General features: G+C 37.9%; 1 protein-coding gene across 1 annotated transcript in view; it reads left to right on the forward strand.

The window, feature by feature from the left end:
- ush2a (Usher syndrome 2A (autosomal recessive, mild)) overlaps positions 1–17,438 on the forward strand; it is a 204,694-nt gene that overhangs the window by 128,795 nt on the left and 58,461 nt on the right. The window contains exons 58-64 of the mRNA XM_028013714.1: positions 1,697–1,899; positions 1,979–2,091; positions 3,347–3,563; positions 3,857–4,025; positions 4,145–4,354; positions 15,063–15,286; positions 15,883–16,222. Coding sequence (XP_027869515.1) covers positions 1,697–1,899; positions 1,979–2,091; positions 3,347–3,563; positions 3,857–4,025; positions 4,145–4,354; positions 15,063–15,286; positions 15,883–16,222 — 1,476 coding nt within the window. The remainder of the gene's footprint in view (positions 1–1,696; positions 1,900–1,978; positions 2,092–3,346; positions 3,564–3,856; positions 4,026–4,144; positions 4,355–15,062; positions 15,287–15,882; positions 16,223–17,438) is intronic.

Here is a 17,438-nt window from a genome sequence, read left to right on the forward strand (position 1 = left end):
GGCCTCCTTCTTTCTCTCTAATCTGAGCCGTATAATAAAAAGTGCATTAAAAACATTAGAAAATCATTAGGTGCTAAAGGCAAAGCATGGCTCGTTTAACTGAGAGGGCTACTGAGGTAATTTCATTATTTTACAACTATGAGTGTGCACACACACATACACCTAAGAGGCCTAATATATTTTAACTAATATAGCTCAACCCTACCAACCATCCTAACGTGGCCTGCAATCTATAGGGCAATGCTAACATCAGAGCTAATTGGCAAGAAAAATACACGTGTGTAGAGAAGGAAGCTCCGCAATCAGCATTGCACAGATAATGCCATTCTGCAGTAAATGAAATGTAGGGCAGGAAATTAATTAAGTTAACTTCTCATAGCCAACCACATTTTTACTTGGAATAATACAAGAGGTCTGTGCGATTACTCTTTTCAGACCAACGGTCCTCACAGATCATTTACCTCATTTATTTGAGCTCCTCTCTCTGTTTTGTTTTTCCTTAAGGCTTCGTTTCTGAACATAATTTCACATAAAATAGCTTCTTTCCACCTCATAGTAAAATGTTATTCATTCTTTAAAGTTACTGAATGGTGAAGTATAAAAGTATAAGGCGCAGCTCCTTGCAAAAAAATATTAATACCAAACTGATGAAAGTTTTTCAAAATGTTTTACAAAGAAAAATTGGTGATATGCACTTATAAGAGTAAATACTTTGTTGAACCACTTCTAACTGGGTGGTCTTTTTGGATCTCTTCCACTTTTACAAATGTAGAAACTGCAGTTAGTTCCACCCATTTTCCCAATGCCTCTGACCTGCTTTCCTCTTGGTGGAAAAATATTATATAATAAAATCATTCAGCACCATGATGCAGTCACCACCATGTATGCCCAATGTCATGGCGTCTTCAGTGTGATAAGCATTGTGCACTGTTAATTTCTTGCCACAAACAGCATTCTGCACATAGGCAGGAGAGTTGATTTTTGGTCTCATCTGAATAAGCCACCCTCTTCTACATGTTTAATGTGTCCCCATTCTGTAGACTTGCCCTATTTCGGGCACAACTAATAATCATATGTTCAAGAAATTCTCCCTCCGAAGTCTCAACTCTACAGATCCATGTAGCCATGGACCGTGGCTTTCTTCTCTTATTAATACTGTCTTTATCTGACTTGTCAGTTCAGGTGGACTGTCATGTTTTGGTAGGTTTGTTGTTGTACCATACTCCTTGAACAGTGCCCTGTCAGATGTTCAAAACTGTTTTGCACTTAGTTTAACTTACATAACTTTGAAGGCAGTTGGTTGCACTTGATTTTATTTTGAGGTATCAGGGCAAATAGGGCAGAAATTTAGTGCATGCCTCACTTTTAAGATTTTGACTTAATTTTTTTTCTCTCACAACTTTGTGCCACTGTGCTTTTCTATCACACATCCCAATAAAGTACATTGTAGTTTATGGATGTACTGTAACAAAAAAAAAGTTAAATGGGTATTAATACTTTTACTAGGCCCTGTAGAATCGGTGAATCCTCCTTCTTTCACTGGTATATCTGCTGGTTCAGACCAGAACTGCTGGATTTATTGATTCTACAGATTCTACCAGATCATTTTTGGTATAGTCACCTCTTATTTTGTCTCATGTTATTTTTTTTTTCCATTGAATTGCTTTTTTATGTCTCCCTCTTATGCCTCTCTCAGAGCCAGAAGGGATGTCTGCCCCTGAAGTGGTTCCAGTAAACAGCAGCACTGCACGTGTCCTCTGGTTCCCTCCTCATCGACCCAACGGAGCAGTTACTGGTTACGGCATCTACGTTGATGATCGTCTTCATGGCAGTGTAGACAACAGCTCCGGTTCATACCTTCTGGGGGACCTGCTGCCTTTTACAGTCTACAATATACAAGTATTCAATCAAATGCAATATAAAATAGAAAATTTCAGCAGTATAATTTTTATGTCATCTAATATAATGTGTATTTCAGGTGGAGGTGTGCACAGTGTATGCATGTACTCTGAGTAATATTACCAGAACAACCACAGCAGAAGACCTGCCAGCTGATCTGCCCAGCCCACACGCACAAGTGATCAGTCCCAGGTAATACAGGAGTGCACTATGAGTACTGTTGCTCTTTTCCTCTTAAACTTGAGCGCTACTTTACTTTACGACAGCAATTCACCTTTATTATTTCTGGTTATTGTGTGAAAATTCTAATTACTACTTAGTGAGTACAATTTGATGGATATAATGATGAGTGTTGGTGTAAAGTGTGTTTTGTTTTATTTGTTGGCCCAATAGTGCAAAAATACTTTATGGCTTTAATTTTGCAACTTCCTGTCATTAGGAATATATTTAAGGATTATGCTAATAATTTGGCATTCAAAGTACAAATGCGTGTGCTGTTGTGCAGCGCAGTGCGTAAAGGAACATTTACTTTACAAATGAAATAAAATTCTGGACATATTTAATAATATTTTTATCTATCAATCAGGATTATTTAACTTTGATTTTGAGCAATTTCACACTAAAAAGTGTTTCAGCCTGTTCATTCTGTGCCAATCTTCACTGCAAGTTTGTTTTTCCAGGTTAAAACAAATTCAAAGTTTTGCTACAAATCCATTAATTATCTAATATTTATTCTTGGCTGATTTTTATTGTCTTATAAATAACCAGCAAAATATTTGTATTCATTCTTAATATTTTTTGGAGCAATTGAGCCAAATTTCCCTTTTTTTACTCCCATTTTCCTTCAAATCAACACATTTTCATCTTATCCTGATGTGGAATTGACTTTACTTACTCTTCAACAAACATTCATTATAAAATCACAGGACATTTTTGACGCATTTCAGGATTTTGGTTGTTTTTTTTGGAATTTTGAAACTAAAAATGCATGAAATTAGTAAAACTGACTGGAGCTGAATTTGACATCAGTATAATATAAATGTCACTAAAAAGAACACCTAAATGTCATGTGTAATGCTTTACATCAAATGAAAAACTGAAAATTATTGCAAACCATTTTTTCATGCTGATTTCTTTAGGTTAGGATTTCTGGATGCCCAGGATGCTCTGCAGGTTGTAACTGTGTGTTAGAACACAGATCATTTTCCCTGCTAAAATGTCAGCGTTAAGAAAGGAAGAAAATCAATACTGTAAAGTGTATAAAGATACACACACCTTGGTACTGTAGCTCAACTTTGTCAGACATTAACCATGCATGAATGCATTTGTGTTTGAAAGTGTGTGTGACTGCATGTGTACATTTGTGAAAATGGAGTGTGAAGGAGACACTTACTCCTGCCTATCACTCTCACTTTGTTTTTGCTTCCCTCCACCTCTCCTCTGACAGAGTGGTGAGATTAGATTGGGCCCATCCGGGCAGACCCAGTGGGATCATGCTGGGCTACGAGGTTTTAAGACGGACCCTTAGATCATGCACCGATAGGTCAACAGGGGTAACACCGTCCTCTGACAGTGCCGGTGGTTTAAGGTTTAAATGTTCCTATCTGCAGTGTCCTGTGGGTCACAGCGTGTGTGGGACTTCTTGCTTTCATCCTGAAACACAGGTATATGATTTTATTTTTATCTTCTACTATTAAATTTAAGTTATTATTTCAAATACACTGTAAGGATATGCTGACAACAGTAAAAAGATAATTAAAATGCAAATAAATACAGATGTAACACAGGTCTAGAGTTTTTTCTTTATGATGCAGTGTATTTCCTTAATACAGAGCCACAGACAGTATTTTATTTCCATATGCTAATATGATGAACAGTTTTGAAAGTGTAGATTTTTCTATATAGATCTTCAAAAATAAACATTTCTCCCTTGTATATGCACTTGTGTGTTAAGCAGATATGCTGCAATGGATTACTACACACAAGAAAGTCACATCATCATTGCTGTGATGAGCTTTATTTTGGTTGGGATGATTCCTCCCACCCTGTTTGCTGCAATGGCAAACTTGTCCCATCTCAGTCTAGTCATCAGTGCTGTGGAAGATACTATGTTCCTGTAAAAACCAGTATGTTCTCTTACTTTCTTTGTTTGCACCAACATCTGATTAATTATCTTCCACTTGGTTTGAGTCTAGTCTTCTCAACGCTGTTCAAGTCTTTCCTTCATCTGTCCTTGTCTTTCTAGATGAATACTGCTGTCCTGACCACTTGCAGGGCCGGGTCTCAGTGGGGCCCGGTGACAGCTGCTGTGGGGGGGTTCCTTACTCCATGATAGGCGGCCAGCTTTGCTGCAGTGGGAGACTGCATGATGGCTACGGGGTCCAATGCTGTGGAGGCAAAATCGTAGATGATGTCTTGGTTTGCTGTGATGATGCTGTACATACATATAAACCAGGTGCGTGGCAGAGGAAACCACACATGTAGTCCTATAGAAGCAGCAAAAGTTGCAAAATGGGTTGGGATTCCACTGAATATGCAACTACCTAGACTTTTCCCCAAAAAAGTTTGCTAGTAAAGTGCTTCACTCTTAAGTGCTGTGCTCAAAAGACCATTTGTTTGGAAAACTAGTTATTGTGATGCAAAAAAGAGGTTTTGTCAGGGTCAAATTCCTGGTGGTATCTTTGTGTTTATGAGAGTGAGTGGATGAGAGAATTAGGAAGAAGATGACAAACGATAGAAGAGAGGATAAGAATGGGTTGAGAGGTAGACACATGGTGCAGGAACGTGGGGTCGTTTCCCTGTCCTCCTCTCCCGCAGTGTCCCAAAGCACCCAGATACCACGGCACAGATGGGACTGTGCGTGTGTCTATGTGTCGGTGTCAACGTACGTGTGTGTCATTAGACATCTTTGTCATGGCAGATGATGATGAAACGCGCTCAGGATGGCACCATTGAGGGCACTGCCAAGCACACAGCAGGAGAAATACACACTCATTCTTTGTCTCACACACACTCATTGTCACACACATACACATATTAAACACACAGTCACACACACACTCGAAGTCAACAGGGTGCCCTCGGCAGGGTTTGCCTTGTGTTGAATGCCAGATAAAGACACGTGGACTCTATTCATCACCTATAAACAATGGCCCCATATGGGCAGGCTTATAGTATTCCATTAGCCTATCAACCATACTTCACGCAAGCACACACACAATTACAAGCACACACAAGATCTCTGCTTTATCAGTTTACTTATCACAAAATAAATGCATGATTAGACAAACTCTACCAGATTTCCTTTTTTGATTTCTTGTCTGTTACTAGATTTTCCTGTTTAGTCTCTTGATAGACTGTAGATAAGACACTATCCTGAAGAATCTTCCAGTTTTGTCTTTTTTCTAGACAAAGTTACAATCCTTTGACCTCTTCAGTTGATTGATAATGTTGTTTTTTGTTCTTTTCTTCTCCTGAACCACGTCCTCTTTTCTTTCTTGTAACTGAGCAGTCTCTATGGTCATCCTTCACTTGAAAAGGCCTCCCAGGAGTGCATATGCTCCCCTCCATCTCAACTTTTTCTTCTTCCTCTTTTACTTATTTTTCCATCTCATTTTTATCTTTGATGTCACCTTTGGTTTTGTCTAATTAATCAGTCTGTTCTTTGCTTGGTCTCTAACTCTTTCTTTCTTCTTCCATATTATCTTCTTTCTTGTCACCCTCCCTCCTTCTCATTCACTCATCAGTCATTAGCGTTAGCTTCCCTATTGAGAGCATATGGTATGATGGATTGTAGAGCTAGGAGTGCTAGCAAGGCTAAGGGCCATTTGCCGGGTGCTATGCACAGTCGGGGAGCGCTGTGGCTAGCTATGCAACCTCAACCCAACTCATCGGTTTCCAAAGAGTCACACACACATCATGCATGCAGCCACGCTTCAGCAGGATAGTTTATTTAACCTTGGCATCACTTGCACTCACTACTCTGTCCTATTTCATCTGAAGATAATTTGTTTTACTTTTATGGGAAAGTAAGATTTTTAAAGCTGAGTTGGTGCAAAGTTGAGGAGAAAAACCTGCACAAACAGAATTCATTGAAATATTTACATTGTGCAAAAAATACAAATTTAATTGCAAACAACAAGAAACGGAAGATTCAAGAAAACGCTAAAGAGAACTAGCGCTAGCTAGTAAATATTTAAAATACCAGGATAAAGGAGGGTTAAAGTCAGTAGGGGTGAGAGCTGGAAAGAACAGAATAATTGTGAAGAGGTAGATGGAGCAGATTAAAGGAGGAGTGAAGGGTATCCCATTGTGCCCAGCTGATAGACTAGGTTAGGCTGATGTGATTATGGGGTCCCTGAAGTGCGATCTATCACACATTACCGTCCACACTGTCAACAACCATACACACACACTGCAGGGGAACAGCAATGCCAGGAGACAGCTGTCTGGCAACAGATACGCATACCGGCTTGTGCGCACATGTGCACATGTACACAAACACACCAGTATTCATATCAACACAAAACCGCAGTTAAATATAAACACATACACTTGTAGGGAAACATGGATGTGGAAACCTTCACGCTTCCAGGGTAACAAATCTAAACTCTGTTTTATTGAGTTTCATCTTTATCTTAATTTGTTTTAAATCTAACTTTGAGATTTGAGATTTCTAGTATCGAGTCTCTCCTGATATCATTTGAGTTTGTACCCATTTAAGAGGAGTTGATTTTTTTGCTTTCAAAATAACCTTGAAAATAGTCCTAGATGTTCTTCTATGGTTTGAAAATCCATCTGCACAACTAAAAAGCTGAAATCAAAGTTCATAAACCTTAAGGTTATCTCCTCTCGTTATGAGGTGTTTCAATATGGTAAACTCTATGACTATCTCTCAGAGAGTATCTTATTTTAATACAACATTGGAACCAGCATCTTCATATAGCATAGCAGCATATGCTCTAAAATAAAGGCTGGTATCCTGCATGTTTTAGTTCTCATCCTGGTTCAACACACCTGGATCAAATGATGGCTTGTTAACAGGCCTCTGCAGAATATTCAAACGCTGAGGAGGCAGTAACTACCACCAGAGAGAGAACTAAAACCTAGAGGATACTGGCCTTTGAGGGTTATCGTTGGACACCCCATCTGTAAAACCCCTATTTGCACTAACTTTGGACTTGATAAAACACATCAACACCATCAAAGGATATTGCTTGCCAAATCACTCCTTCTGGAAACTTCACACTGGATCTAATTCAACCTGGATTATTTTCCTCCATTCGTCCTCCTGACAGGAATGCAAAAAATACTTTTATTGGAAAAGAAGACTTTGAACCACCAAACATCCTCTCTTTTCCTCAGTAGCCCAGATGAGAAATTTTGAAATTCTCTAGGCCATTAGTAGCTTAACAGCTGGCCCATCACAGTGGTAGCCCATGGCTTGGTTATACCTGCGTCTGATAGTTCTGGAAGTACCAACTAAAGAACTAGTTGGTAGTTCTTAAGTCTCCTCCAAATATAGGAATGGGCTTTCCTTCAAAATCCTCTCAAGTTTGTGATTTTCTCTGTTGCTTTTTGACCACAGTTTACAGCCAGATATATGAAAAAAAACAACAAAAAAAACTACTTTTTATTTGATTTTGTGAATAGTTCAGTTGCATTTCATAAAATATAATCAGTATACAACAAAAAATACTCTGTTCATGACTACAACAAAACAAGGCTAGAATCACTGCTTCTCCTACCTGTAAGTGGTTATAATGTTCTGGCTGATTAATGAAACTGATCAGAAACACTAACCTAACTTTGCTTTTTTTGTTTCTGGTGTGTTATTGAGATGTGCTCTAATCCTTCCCTCCGTCTCTCCAGTTGTTACACAATCACACAAAGTCTCTGTGCTAAATCCCTTCCTTTCAAATCTGCTTGTTTGTTCAAACAGCATTCGATTTCACTTTCAAGTATATTAAACACTGTTTGTCTTCGAAGAGTGCCATTTTTCTCGCAGTACTTTCTGCCATGCTGCAGGTTCAGTACCAACTTATAATCTTATTTAATTCTTTTTTCTTTAGAGTCTTAGTTGGTATATAAAATGTGCAACTAAGACTTTAGTGAGATTAGATGGTGTTTAAAGGAACTTGTGGGAAACCTTCGGCCTCCCATTGTGTCCCAACTCTCTCCCACTTCACTGTGCGCTTCACTAATCATTTCCCCTTTACACTTTTTCTTTCTAGCGTCCAGGTTTCAAACGCTTCGGTCTACCCTTCAACCTCACTAGCCCCATTTCTCACTGTGGGTGCTACCTTAAATGCTCACCCCACCTCACTTTTTTTTTTTCTTGAAAGTGAGTAAATCTTAAAATTGTGAGCATTTCTTTAACTCCTTCCCTTACTTACTCCCTCCCTCTGTCCCAGCCCAGCAGGCCCTATCCAAACGTTCAAGGACAAATCTGAATATCCCTTTTCACCGTTTAAGTGTTAAAAGCCTGGCGGTGCCGGGGTGTTATCTTAACGCGCCTTGCCGTGCCATCATCAGAGCGCGTGATGAAAATGGCTGTGATGATGCTAAAAGAAAAAAAGAGGAGGGGGAGAAAAAGTAATAATCAAATATGTTTTTCAAGGGCACAGTGACCATTTGCTGGAGGGAAATTATCCCAGTAGTTAAGCTAGCTCACTCAGAGACTGGCTGCGTATAGTGAGAGGGAAAGCATTTGCTTGTATGTGAGTGCAAATGTGCATGGACTTCTTATTTAAACTTCCTCCATTCAACACTTTTTATGCAAGTCTCTGTGTTCATACGTGTCTGAATGTATCTGCAGTTTAGATGGATCGTCACTGGTTCTTTGCTTGTTTTTTCTGTAGGTTTTCCTCAGTTTCCCAGTGTGTAAATATCTGTATGAATGTCTATCATTGCCAAAAGCCTCTCATCATTGATGGGTTAGAAAATGGCCAACACCAGTGCATTCCAAACAGTAGCGTCTGGCTGCTTTATAAGACAAAGTGCTCCCGTAACTCGGGAAGACATTTCTCTCTCTGTTAATGTATTTATGATGATGACTTTTCTATTAGGTTTACTTTAATGACTGGCAAGAGTAAAAGCACAGCCTGTCAGACACTACAGTCAGACCAAGTTGTATTTGCATTTGTTGTATTCTTATTGCTGCTGTAACACATTATAGATCAGTTAACTTAAAATAAATTTGTCACCACAATGTCAATATTTTTTACACATAATGTTTTAGATCTGCTGTCTTTACAAAAATCTGTTTTAGATTAATATTAGATAAGTACGTAACTTTTTTGACTAAATGTATTGACAATTTTGTTTATTTGGTAATTATTCTAAACAATATTTTTTTAAACATGGTTTTAAACATAAAATGTTGTCAATTTTTGTGTCACATAAAACAAAGTTTCTCCAAAATATGAATCAGTTACATTCATATGCTGAATAAAAAGATGCATGATAGGTATTTTCCTTTCGAACCTAAATAAAAGAAAGAACCACAGACAACGTATATGAATTTTACGTGGAGCTTTTGCAAAAGGGAAGGCTCTATCAAACTTCTCCTCCGATCAGTTCCACAGAGCGTTCTGGGCTGCCCTTACAACGGCTCCTGTTTTTATTGTCAAAGAAGGACAGGCAAGGGGGCAGTCAGGAAAAACAACAGAGGTCGTAAAGCTTCTAACCCAAACATCTAACAACCCAGGTCCAGATGTGACATCTGATCAAAGGTCTGAGCCCGGTTCAAATCTTGGTCAATACTGTCAAGAAAACAAAATACGACTGCTCACAGGTAGTTACTAAATTAGGAGGTGTTCTTGCAAAAGGGTTTAAAGTCTGAGAAACTCAGTGTTATCTATTTCTCGTAAAGTTGAGCAGACAGTAGTGACCTCCAGGTCATTTAAAGAAGAGAACACTTTAAACAGAAAATCACAAAGATCTATAGACTTAATGTGAACTAGAGTAAGAAAATAAAATGATAATACCAAAAACTCTCCCTTTTTTTGTCTGAAGTTAAGTCAGACAAAACCTTTCTTTTTTGGATTACCTAGAATTACTAAAATTATTTCTGTTATTAAATGCCAGGATAATGTGAGGATATATTTATAATCTTTAAAATCAGACGATTAGTTACACAGCAATAGCAATCTCTAAACTTACTTGAAGTTCTTTCATACGTTAGACCACTTCAGTCCTTGAAAAATGTTTTAAAGTTGTATTACCCAAGGTAGATTATTACCTTGCTGAAAATAAATTGGGACCTGATCACCAGTTAAATCAAGAATCTAATTTATTATCTGGGAACCTGCTTAAATAAAACTCTAGAAAGTAAAATAAATATTTAACAACTAAATCAAAGTAATGCTAAATCTAACTTGCACAGTACAAATGAGAACTAAATAACTTTTGGAGTCCAACTGTAAAACACTAATTACTAATTGATTGAAAGCATTAACATTTCTTTTAACTTATGTGCTTCTTATAAGTCAAAATAAAATAAAATTTATGACCTAATTTTTACTCAAATGCCTAAATTTATGTCCCTGAAAATAGGCTGCTTGGAAATCTCTGCAGGTTTCTGATGGCCTTTTAATGGCCTCATTGGAACATCTCAATCATCCATAGTATATAAATAATGCTGTGCAACATTGTGCACTGTTCTCACTACTGAAACCTTTGCACAGCAAGATCCTTTTTGTCCTTTGCACAAGAAGCACAAGTGGATGTTGACAATGCAGTAAAGTTTTCCTTTATGGGTTTATGTACTTAAACTATGTGATTAGGTACTTGCATATTTTTGTTGGGTTTTTTACCTTTTCTTAACAGATGGTTTTTAGTTGATGTACCAAGTAAATTTCACGTTAGAAGGGGAAAACTGTGTGTACATTTGAGAACCACAATGAATTACTGTGCACACTTTTTCATGAACAAGTCCAGCTGGTAATGTTGCTGTAAAAAAAATGTTTAAAAAAAAACTCTCAAAGACATTAGGACAACTAGTCTTCTGGGAAAAAACATGTACATCTTTTACTATGCAAGTGTGATTGCTGCCTCCTCGTCCATATGTGTGTGTTCACAGGGGAACTATGTGCACTGTGTGAGAAAGTCAATCCTCTCTGATTTTATCTCTTGACATGACATGTAGTCAGGCCTCTGAGGAGCACAAAGTGCAAGGATGTGCACACACAGACACCCTTTGCAAGCAGCATGCATGCATGTGTATGGGAGAGTAGAAATAAAATGAATTTTTAAGTAAACAGTGTTATTGAGAACAACGCCTTTTGGTGTGCTTTCTCGTTGAAGTCTACAAACGATGCACATTTGTAAAACAAGCAGAGGGTCTGCAAGGCTTAATGAAATGCTCTGAATGCATGTACTTGCTGTGCACTTGGTTCCACACCCCTTGTAATATATTCAGGTATTTAAAAGTGTTTGGTTTGTTTAAAGTTGTGGAGGGGCTTTGGTCTCCTAGAGAGCTCGGATTTACTAATCCACAACACACATTTTTATCTTTAGTTCATTGGCGGGTCTAAATATTGACTTATCATTAAGTGGAATGACTGAAACCCTAATAATAATTCACATTGTCTAAGCACCTTGTGTTGACGCTGCGCTCCCGACGCTATTAACGAATGTATGCAAATCCTGCGTAAATCTGAAGATTAGGGCTGAAGCTTTCAGTGATGCAAAAGAGAAAACAAGAGGTGTGTAATAAAATGTTGTCTACGCATAGACAATCATTGAAAAAACACAGCTTATGGAGAGGTGGAGAAAAAAAATCTGTGTGTGTGTGTGTGTTACAGAATGTTAACACAAATGTTCAGGCATGTCAGATAACGCTTACAAAGACAGGGATTGGATTTCTGCTGAATGGATGATAATGCAATAATAACGAAAGCTGCAGTACTGTAAACAAACATCAGACTGAACTGTAAAGTTGCAGAGAGACAGAAAAAAGTAAATGTGGAAACAAAGTTTGTGACAAGAGAAAATCCTCAAGATGTTGCCAAGAAAAAAAGTTGCAAAAAGCAAAAAACTTTCTAACTCAATAAATAGGTGAAGTGAGGGCTCTTATCTGCAAAAAAGTTGTCTAAGGTGCTGCAAGCTGCACTTAGTTTTAAAAGAAAAGAATTTTATAACAAAGAAAAAGGTGGTGATGGAGACCAGATTGTGTCAGAAGAAAAGACACCAAAAATAACTGAAGATGGAGAGAAATGCTGAAACTTTAAGTCTTATAAATGGTCACCAGTAAGAGCTGGGGTCCAGGTCTGGTCTACCAGAGGCTACAGATGAAAACCACTGGCTTGGTGCAGCTTAGACTAAAACATGTTAGTTGTTTTATGCTTTATGTTTAAACAGAGGAGTAGAAGTAAGACTGGCAGGAGGACAAGGGATGAGTAAAGGAAAGCTATTTTAGAAAAGTGTTGAGCTGTTTATTTGCGCGTCATTGAAGCTGAAGTAAGGCGCAGAGGGAATTGGCCACCAAGACCCCGCTCCGCAACATCTGCCGCTGCTAAGTGAGTTAGTAGCCGTCAGGCTGCCTTTATGTCACACAATCACACACACATGCGGTTCCCTGTCATATGGAGCCTGTGATGGATGTGTTGAGCATATAATGCTCTGCAACAGCGCAGAATAAAATATGTGCCATTCTCAACTTTTGGCCTTTAAGTGGAATGATTGCTTAAATTAACAACATTTAATGTGCGTGAAGTGTGAATGCTGATTAGAGCGTGAAACAATAAGTTATTTATCACTTTATAACTAGCTGCAGCCCCATTACAGGGCCATGATATAGAGCTATGACTTAGAGTTTAATGTCCGTTATTAAATAAAATAGCCAACACAGCTGGGGGTAGATGATGCCAAAGTAAAGGATATATTTACTTGTTAAATAGTCCTTAATGACTTTTTAGCATATCATTGTTTTCTTCATCTAAGCAACACATAAATTGTTCTGTAAAGACAGATGACTCAAATTTACAATAAACACTTTTATTTTCCATCGTCACAGCACATTTTTAGAGTAACCCTTCTACCCTCATTTGTATTTCTAATGTAGGGTCACAGTAGGGAGCTGCTGACTCTAACAGTATATTATAACCTTAATTGAATGCACAACCGAAGCCTGGAAGCAATGGTGGATTTAAGGATGGCCATCGTGGGCCGCCCCCCCCGGTGGCATCTAGCAGGGCTCAGCATGGAGCATCTACACAAAATAATTCATGACAGTAACATTTGGTTTTCTGTTGCCCATTTTAATATTATGGCATTAGTCATATTTTATCTATCTGCAGGTCAAATCTTCTTTCAGTGTAATTACAGATTATGTGGAAGGAACGTCTTTGCCAGACAGCACCTCAGGTTCAGGATGTGCTTTAACTGGTTTTGAGTGCCATATTTTATATTGTTTTTGTTATTTGCTCCATTTCTTGTCTGAAATATATTTCAGTTGAATGAACTCAACTGTACATAATTTGTTTATTGTTAGATTAGAAATTTCAAGCTTATGCCACATGATCCATTTTTTATTTAAATTACCTTACATAGCTTTAATAATTTTCATTTTATTAGCTATTCAATGCAAATGACTAAATGTCTGAAAAAAATCCTACCTGAACAACTCAACTTTTATTTTTAGTTTATTTAGATTTCCTATCAGTTATATTAGTTGGGTACCTAAGAAGACTAAATGTTTAAATTGGCCTGAAAGGTGCAAAAGTACATATAAAAAACATTTCAATGCAGCTTTTATTTCCCATACATTTGCTTTACTTTCAGCTGAATTTCAAAGAATGTAAGTCAAATTAATGTTCTAAAAACATTTCAATAATTTGCCACTGACGTTGATATTTCCTTGAAAATGAAGTGTGTAGTTTTAAATAATTCAAATATCAAAAACTTTAAAAATGTCTTTCTCTTCCAAACCCCCAAAATGTTTCCCAGCAATAATTTTTGCCTTGAATGTTCAGCCTCTTCAGCAGTTCCAGTATGCCAGCCATACATTACTCAAGGGAGTTGAATCTGAAAAGTGAATATCTGGAGAATGTTAAAAAACACATCCTTGAAATTTGATATCCCACGGCAAAACATACACAAATAGAGGAATAGCATGTATTTTAAATGTCACCTTGCTGCTGAAGGTGATGCAGTGGCAGACAGACATCACCTATCACTGTCAGAGATGGCAGCTCTCCGACAAACACACTTCCTCTTCCTTTACACGTTTTCAACAGGGGTGCCTGAATATTGCTGCTGAGCCGTGAATATACCAGAGGAAGAGAGATATGCTTGGTTCCAAGGAGAGAATAGGATAGGTGGATGTATATAAGCATGATAAGAAAAAATATTCAGCTCAACTTAAATACTGTTCCTGAGCAAATCAGATGAAGAGCAGAGTGTAAGAAATGCAGAGGATCAACAGCATAATGTTGTCATTTAATGAGGTTGTTGAGGACCCAAATGCTGAGATGATGGAGGCAGACACACCAAGAGCAAATATCTCTCTTTTTGAAATATCATCTTTTAAACAGGTGTGTAATTCCAGAGCTTTCTGAATTCATTGTGAATTCAAGCTTGTATTCTGCTTTTTGTTTTATTATTATTATTATTATTATTATAGTCCACCACATAAGTAAGTCATAGCTGTCCACATACTAAGTTATGAGTAATAAAACAGAATGGCACACTTACTAAAATTTGTTCCATACAAAAGCCTTTGTTGGTGATGAGTGGATCAATAAAACTATCTTGGCCTTCCGGTTATTGGTTGACCTATTCTCACAGCTTTTTTCTCTGAAAGTAGTTTTTAAGTGTTTGGAATAATTTTCACATTGAAACATTCACTTTTGTTTCATCTTCATCATCCTGGTAGATGACAGCAGTTTTTTGTATCTAGAATGTATATTTGCCAGCATGGTGCTGAAAAACAACCCCACACCATGATTCTCCCACTATTGCTTCAGGATCTTAAGACTTCTTTACCTATAAATCATTGTGTTTAATGGAATCCAAAGTGTTCAGTTTTGGTCTAATTTGACCAGGCCATAAATACATTGCCTGTCTGTGTATTTGTTTTTAAGTAGCAGTCCCATTTGACCTGCCATGCTAAGGTAAGAATGCAGTACAACAATGACACCAAGCTTATTTTTTGTCTTTAGGTTTTATCTGCTGTGGAAAAGAGTATATAAACTCTTCAACCTCACTTTGCTGTATGGACAACAACGGATATCCCACAATTCACCCTTCTGGAAATGCCACAGTGAAGCTGCAGTGTTGTGGGTCAAAGGTCATACATCTGGACGAAAAATGCTGCAATGGGATTGGTTTTGACCCCCAACGGCACGTTTGTGCTGATCAAGCCACAGCCGGGCTGCTGATACCGGTATGTTTCAAGTTGTGGTTGATACACTTCTCAAAGCGGATTCAGTTTTTTATTGTCACTTTCCACTCGTCTCTTCTGCAAGACTTTGCAACGACAAACTGTTTTATTTTTAATTTGATTGCTCTGCTCAAGAAAACAGCAAACACTGTCACTCTGACTGTAAGTGAAAAAAATACCTAATACCTGTCTCAGTCAGCTAATTGGACATGTGGACAGATGGAATTAGTTCCACCATCCACTCGTCCTTATTGTCACATCAGGAGTCGTTGAATGTGCCATCCACCATTTATCACCTCGGGTCATGTGGTGTTTGTGTGTTCCTAAGTCAGCATGAGATGGCTCATGCAAGCACACATACACACACACACATGCACGCACTCAGACAAAGAGTGGGAGTGCTCATTAGCCCTAATGATGTCATTAAGGTGCATGTAAAGCACACACACATATGCAAAAAGACATGCACTAGATTTGCTGCTTTAAAGCTGCTTTAAACTCCAAAATTTACACATTTGAATACGAAAGATACTCTGTATTTTAACTGATGCTAAGAAACTCTTCTCTTATTGCGTGGTCTCTTTTCCTCCTTTGTGCAGGCCCAGTGTTTGCAGGGAGTTGTGTGTCCCGTGGCTGCTGCTGCTACATCTTACTGTGGCTCCTGTGACCTTGATCCATCTCTGACTGCCTGCACTTGGGTCCTGACTGCACACCCACACCCCGACACACAACCAGTGGCACAAACGTCATTCATCAGCACCAGGCTGGAAACCCTCTCTACTGTCCTGCCAGCTCATACAAGCATAAGTGGAAATTCTAACAAAATAGCTGACAGAAACAGTCACACAAATACCAAGAACTCAGAGTCAGGAGGAACTCTGTGCTCATCACATGAGGAGGTGGTGTACAGTGGAGAGGCCAGTGTTCACACATATACAGGTAAATAAATAAATTTTTTGTATCAGTGTTTTCATTGCATTATAGCTGGAAGCTTTTTAGGGTTTGTCTTGAATGGTTGTGCACATGTAGAAAATTGGATTTTTACCAGTTCTTCTTGGCAAAAATATTTCAATTTCAGTCTGATTGGATAGAAGTTCTGTGATCTTTAGTTTCAAGTCCTGTCTTATGTTCTCAGTTGGATTAAAGCCTAGAGTTTCATTACAATATCTAGCAAAGGAAAAACAATTAGGCCATTCAAAAACTGTGACATTTACAAAATATGATGACGACAAACTAAAAGTTTTATGTGCACACAGCTAAATCAGACCAATAAGGAGAGAGGAAACTAGCATTATACCACCTTTACCCTATTTTTAAAAGCTTCATAAATACATTTTTCTAGATATTTCATTAACTTCATAAACAATAAGTTAATGGAACAAAGAACAGAATGATCCAAAATTGACTTGTTTGAGCTGTATATCATGTTATAACATAATTTCTTCATCAAATGCACTGTTTTGACTCATTCATGCATGTTTGAGAAATCCTTCAAAACACCTAAATTTATTTAATCGAAGTAAAGTGTTGGTATACATTACAGCAGGACAATAACCATAATCATACTGTCAGAGCTACTGTCAAATAATTCAGAACTAAATATATTAAAATACCTTAATTAGAACCCAGCCTAATTCAAATTGAGTATATGTGGTAAAACTAAAAAACTGATGTTTGCAGGGGCTCCCCACTGATCTGATTGAGCTTTAGGATGGAGAATTGTCAGTCTCTTGATTTATTTTATTTTTTCCCCGTAACTGGCATACCCCAAAACAACTTCAGCTGTAATTGCTTTGTAAGATTGTTGCACAACTAATGCAGAATAGTTATATGAAAAGAGCAGAACTCAGTTACATTATGAGCCTTTAGAAGTTTATATTTGAATGTGTTTGCTGCTGAAATCAGGTGACTGTACAGAGAGGTCGTCACCCCTGCAGAATCACACACATACCATGCTACACTTAAAACAGCTGTTGCAGTGTAAGGTAATCGCTGTGAGCAGCTAATCCTCTCTGAGCTGTAGACTTGTATGTAATTAAAGCAAGATGGGCATTTAGATGCTGTTTCAAAATGATCCACAGTTTATTAGCCCAAAGGGAGTAAGTTTATGTGTCTGTCTGTGGATGATTGTGTCTTCATTTTTGGTCCAGCCACA

Source organism: Xiphophorus couchianus, chromosome 4 (assembly GCF_001444195.1).
Source record: "Xiphophorus couchianus chromosome 4, X_couchianus-1.0, whole genome shotgun sequence".
NCBI classification, from domain to species: Eukaryota; Metazoa; Chordata; class Actinopteri; order Cyprinodontiformes; family Poeciliidae; genus Xiphophorus; species Xiphophorus couchianus.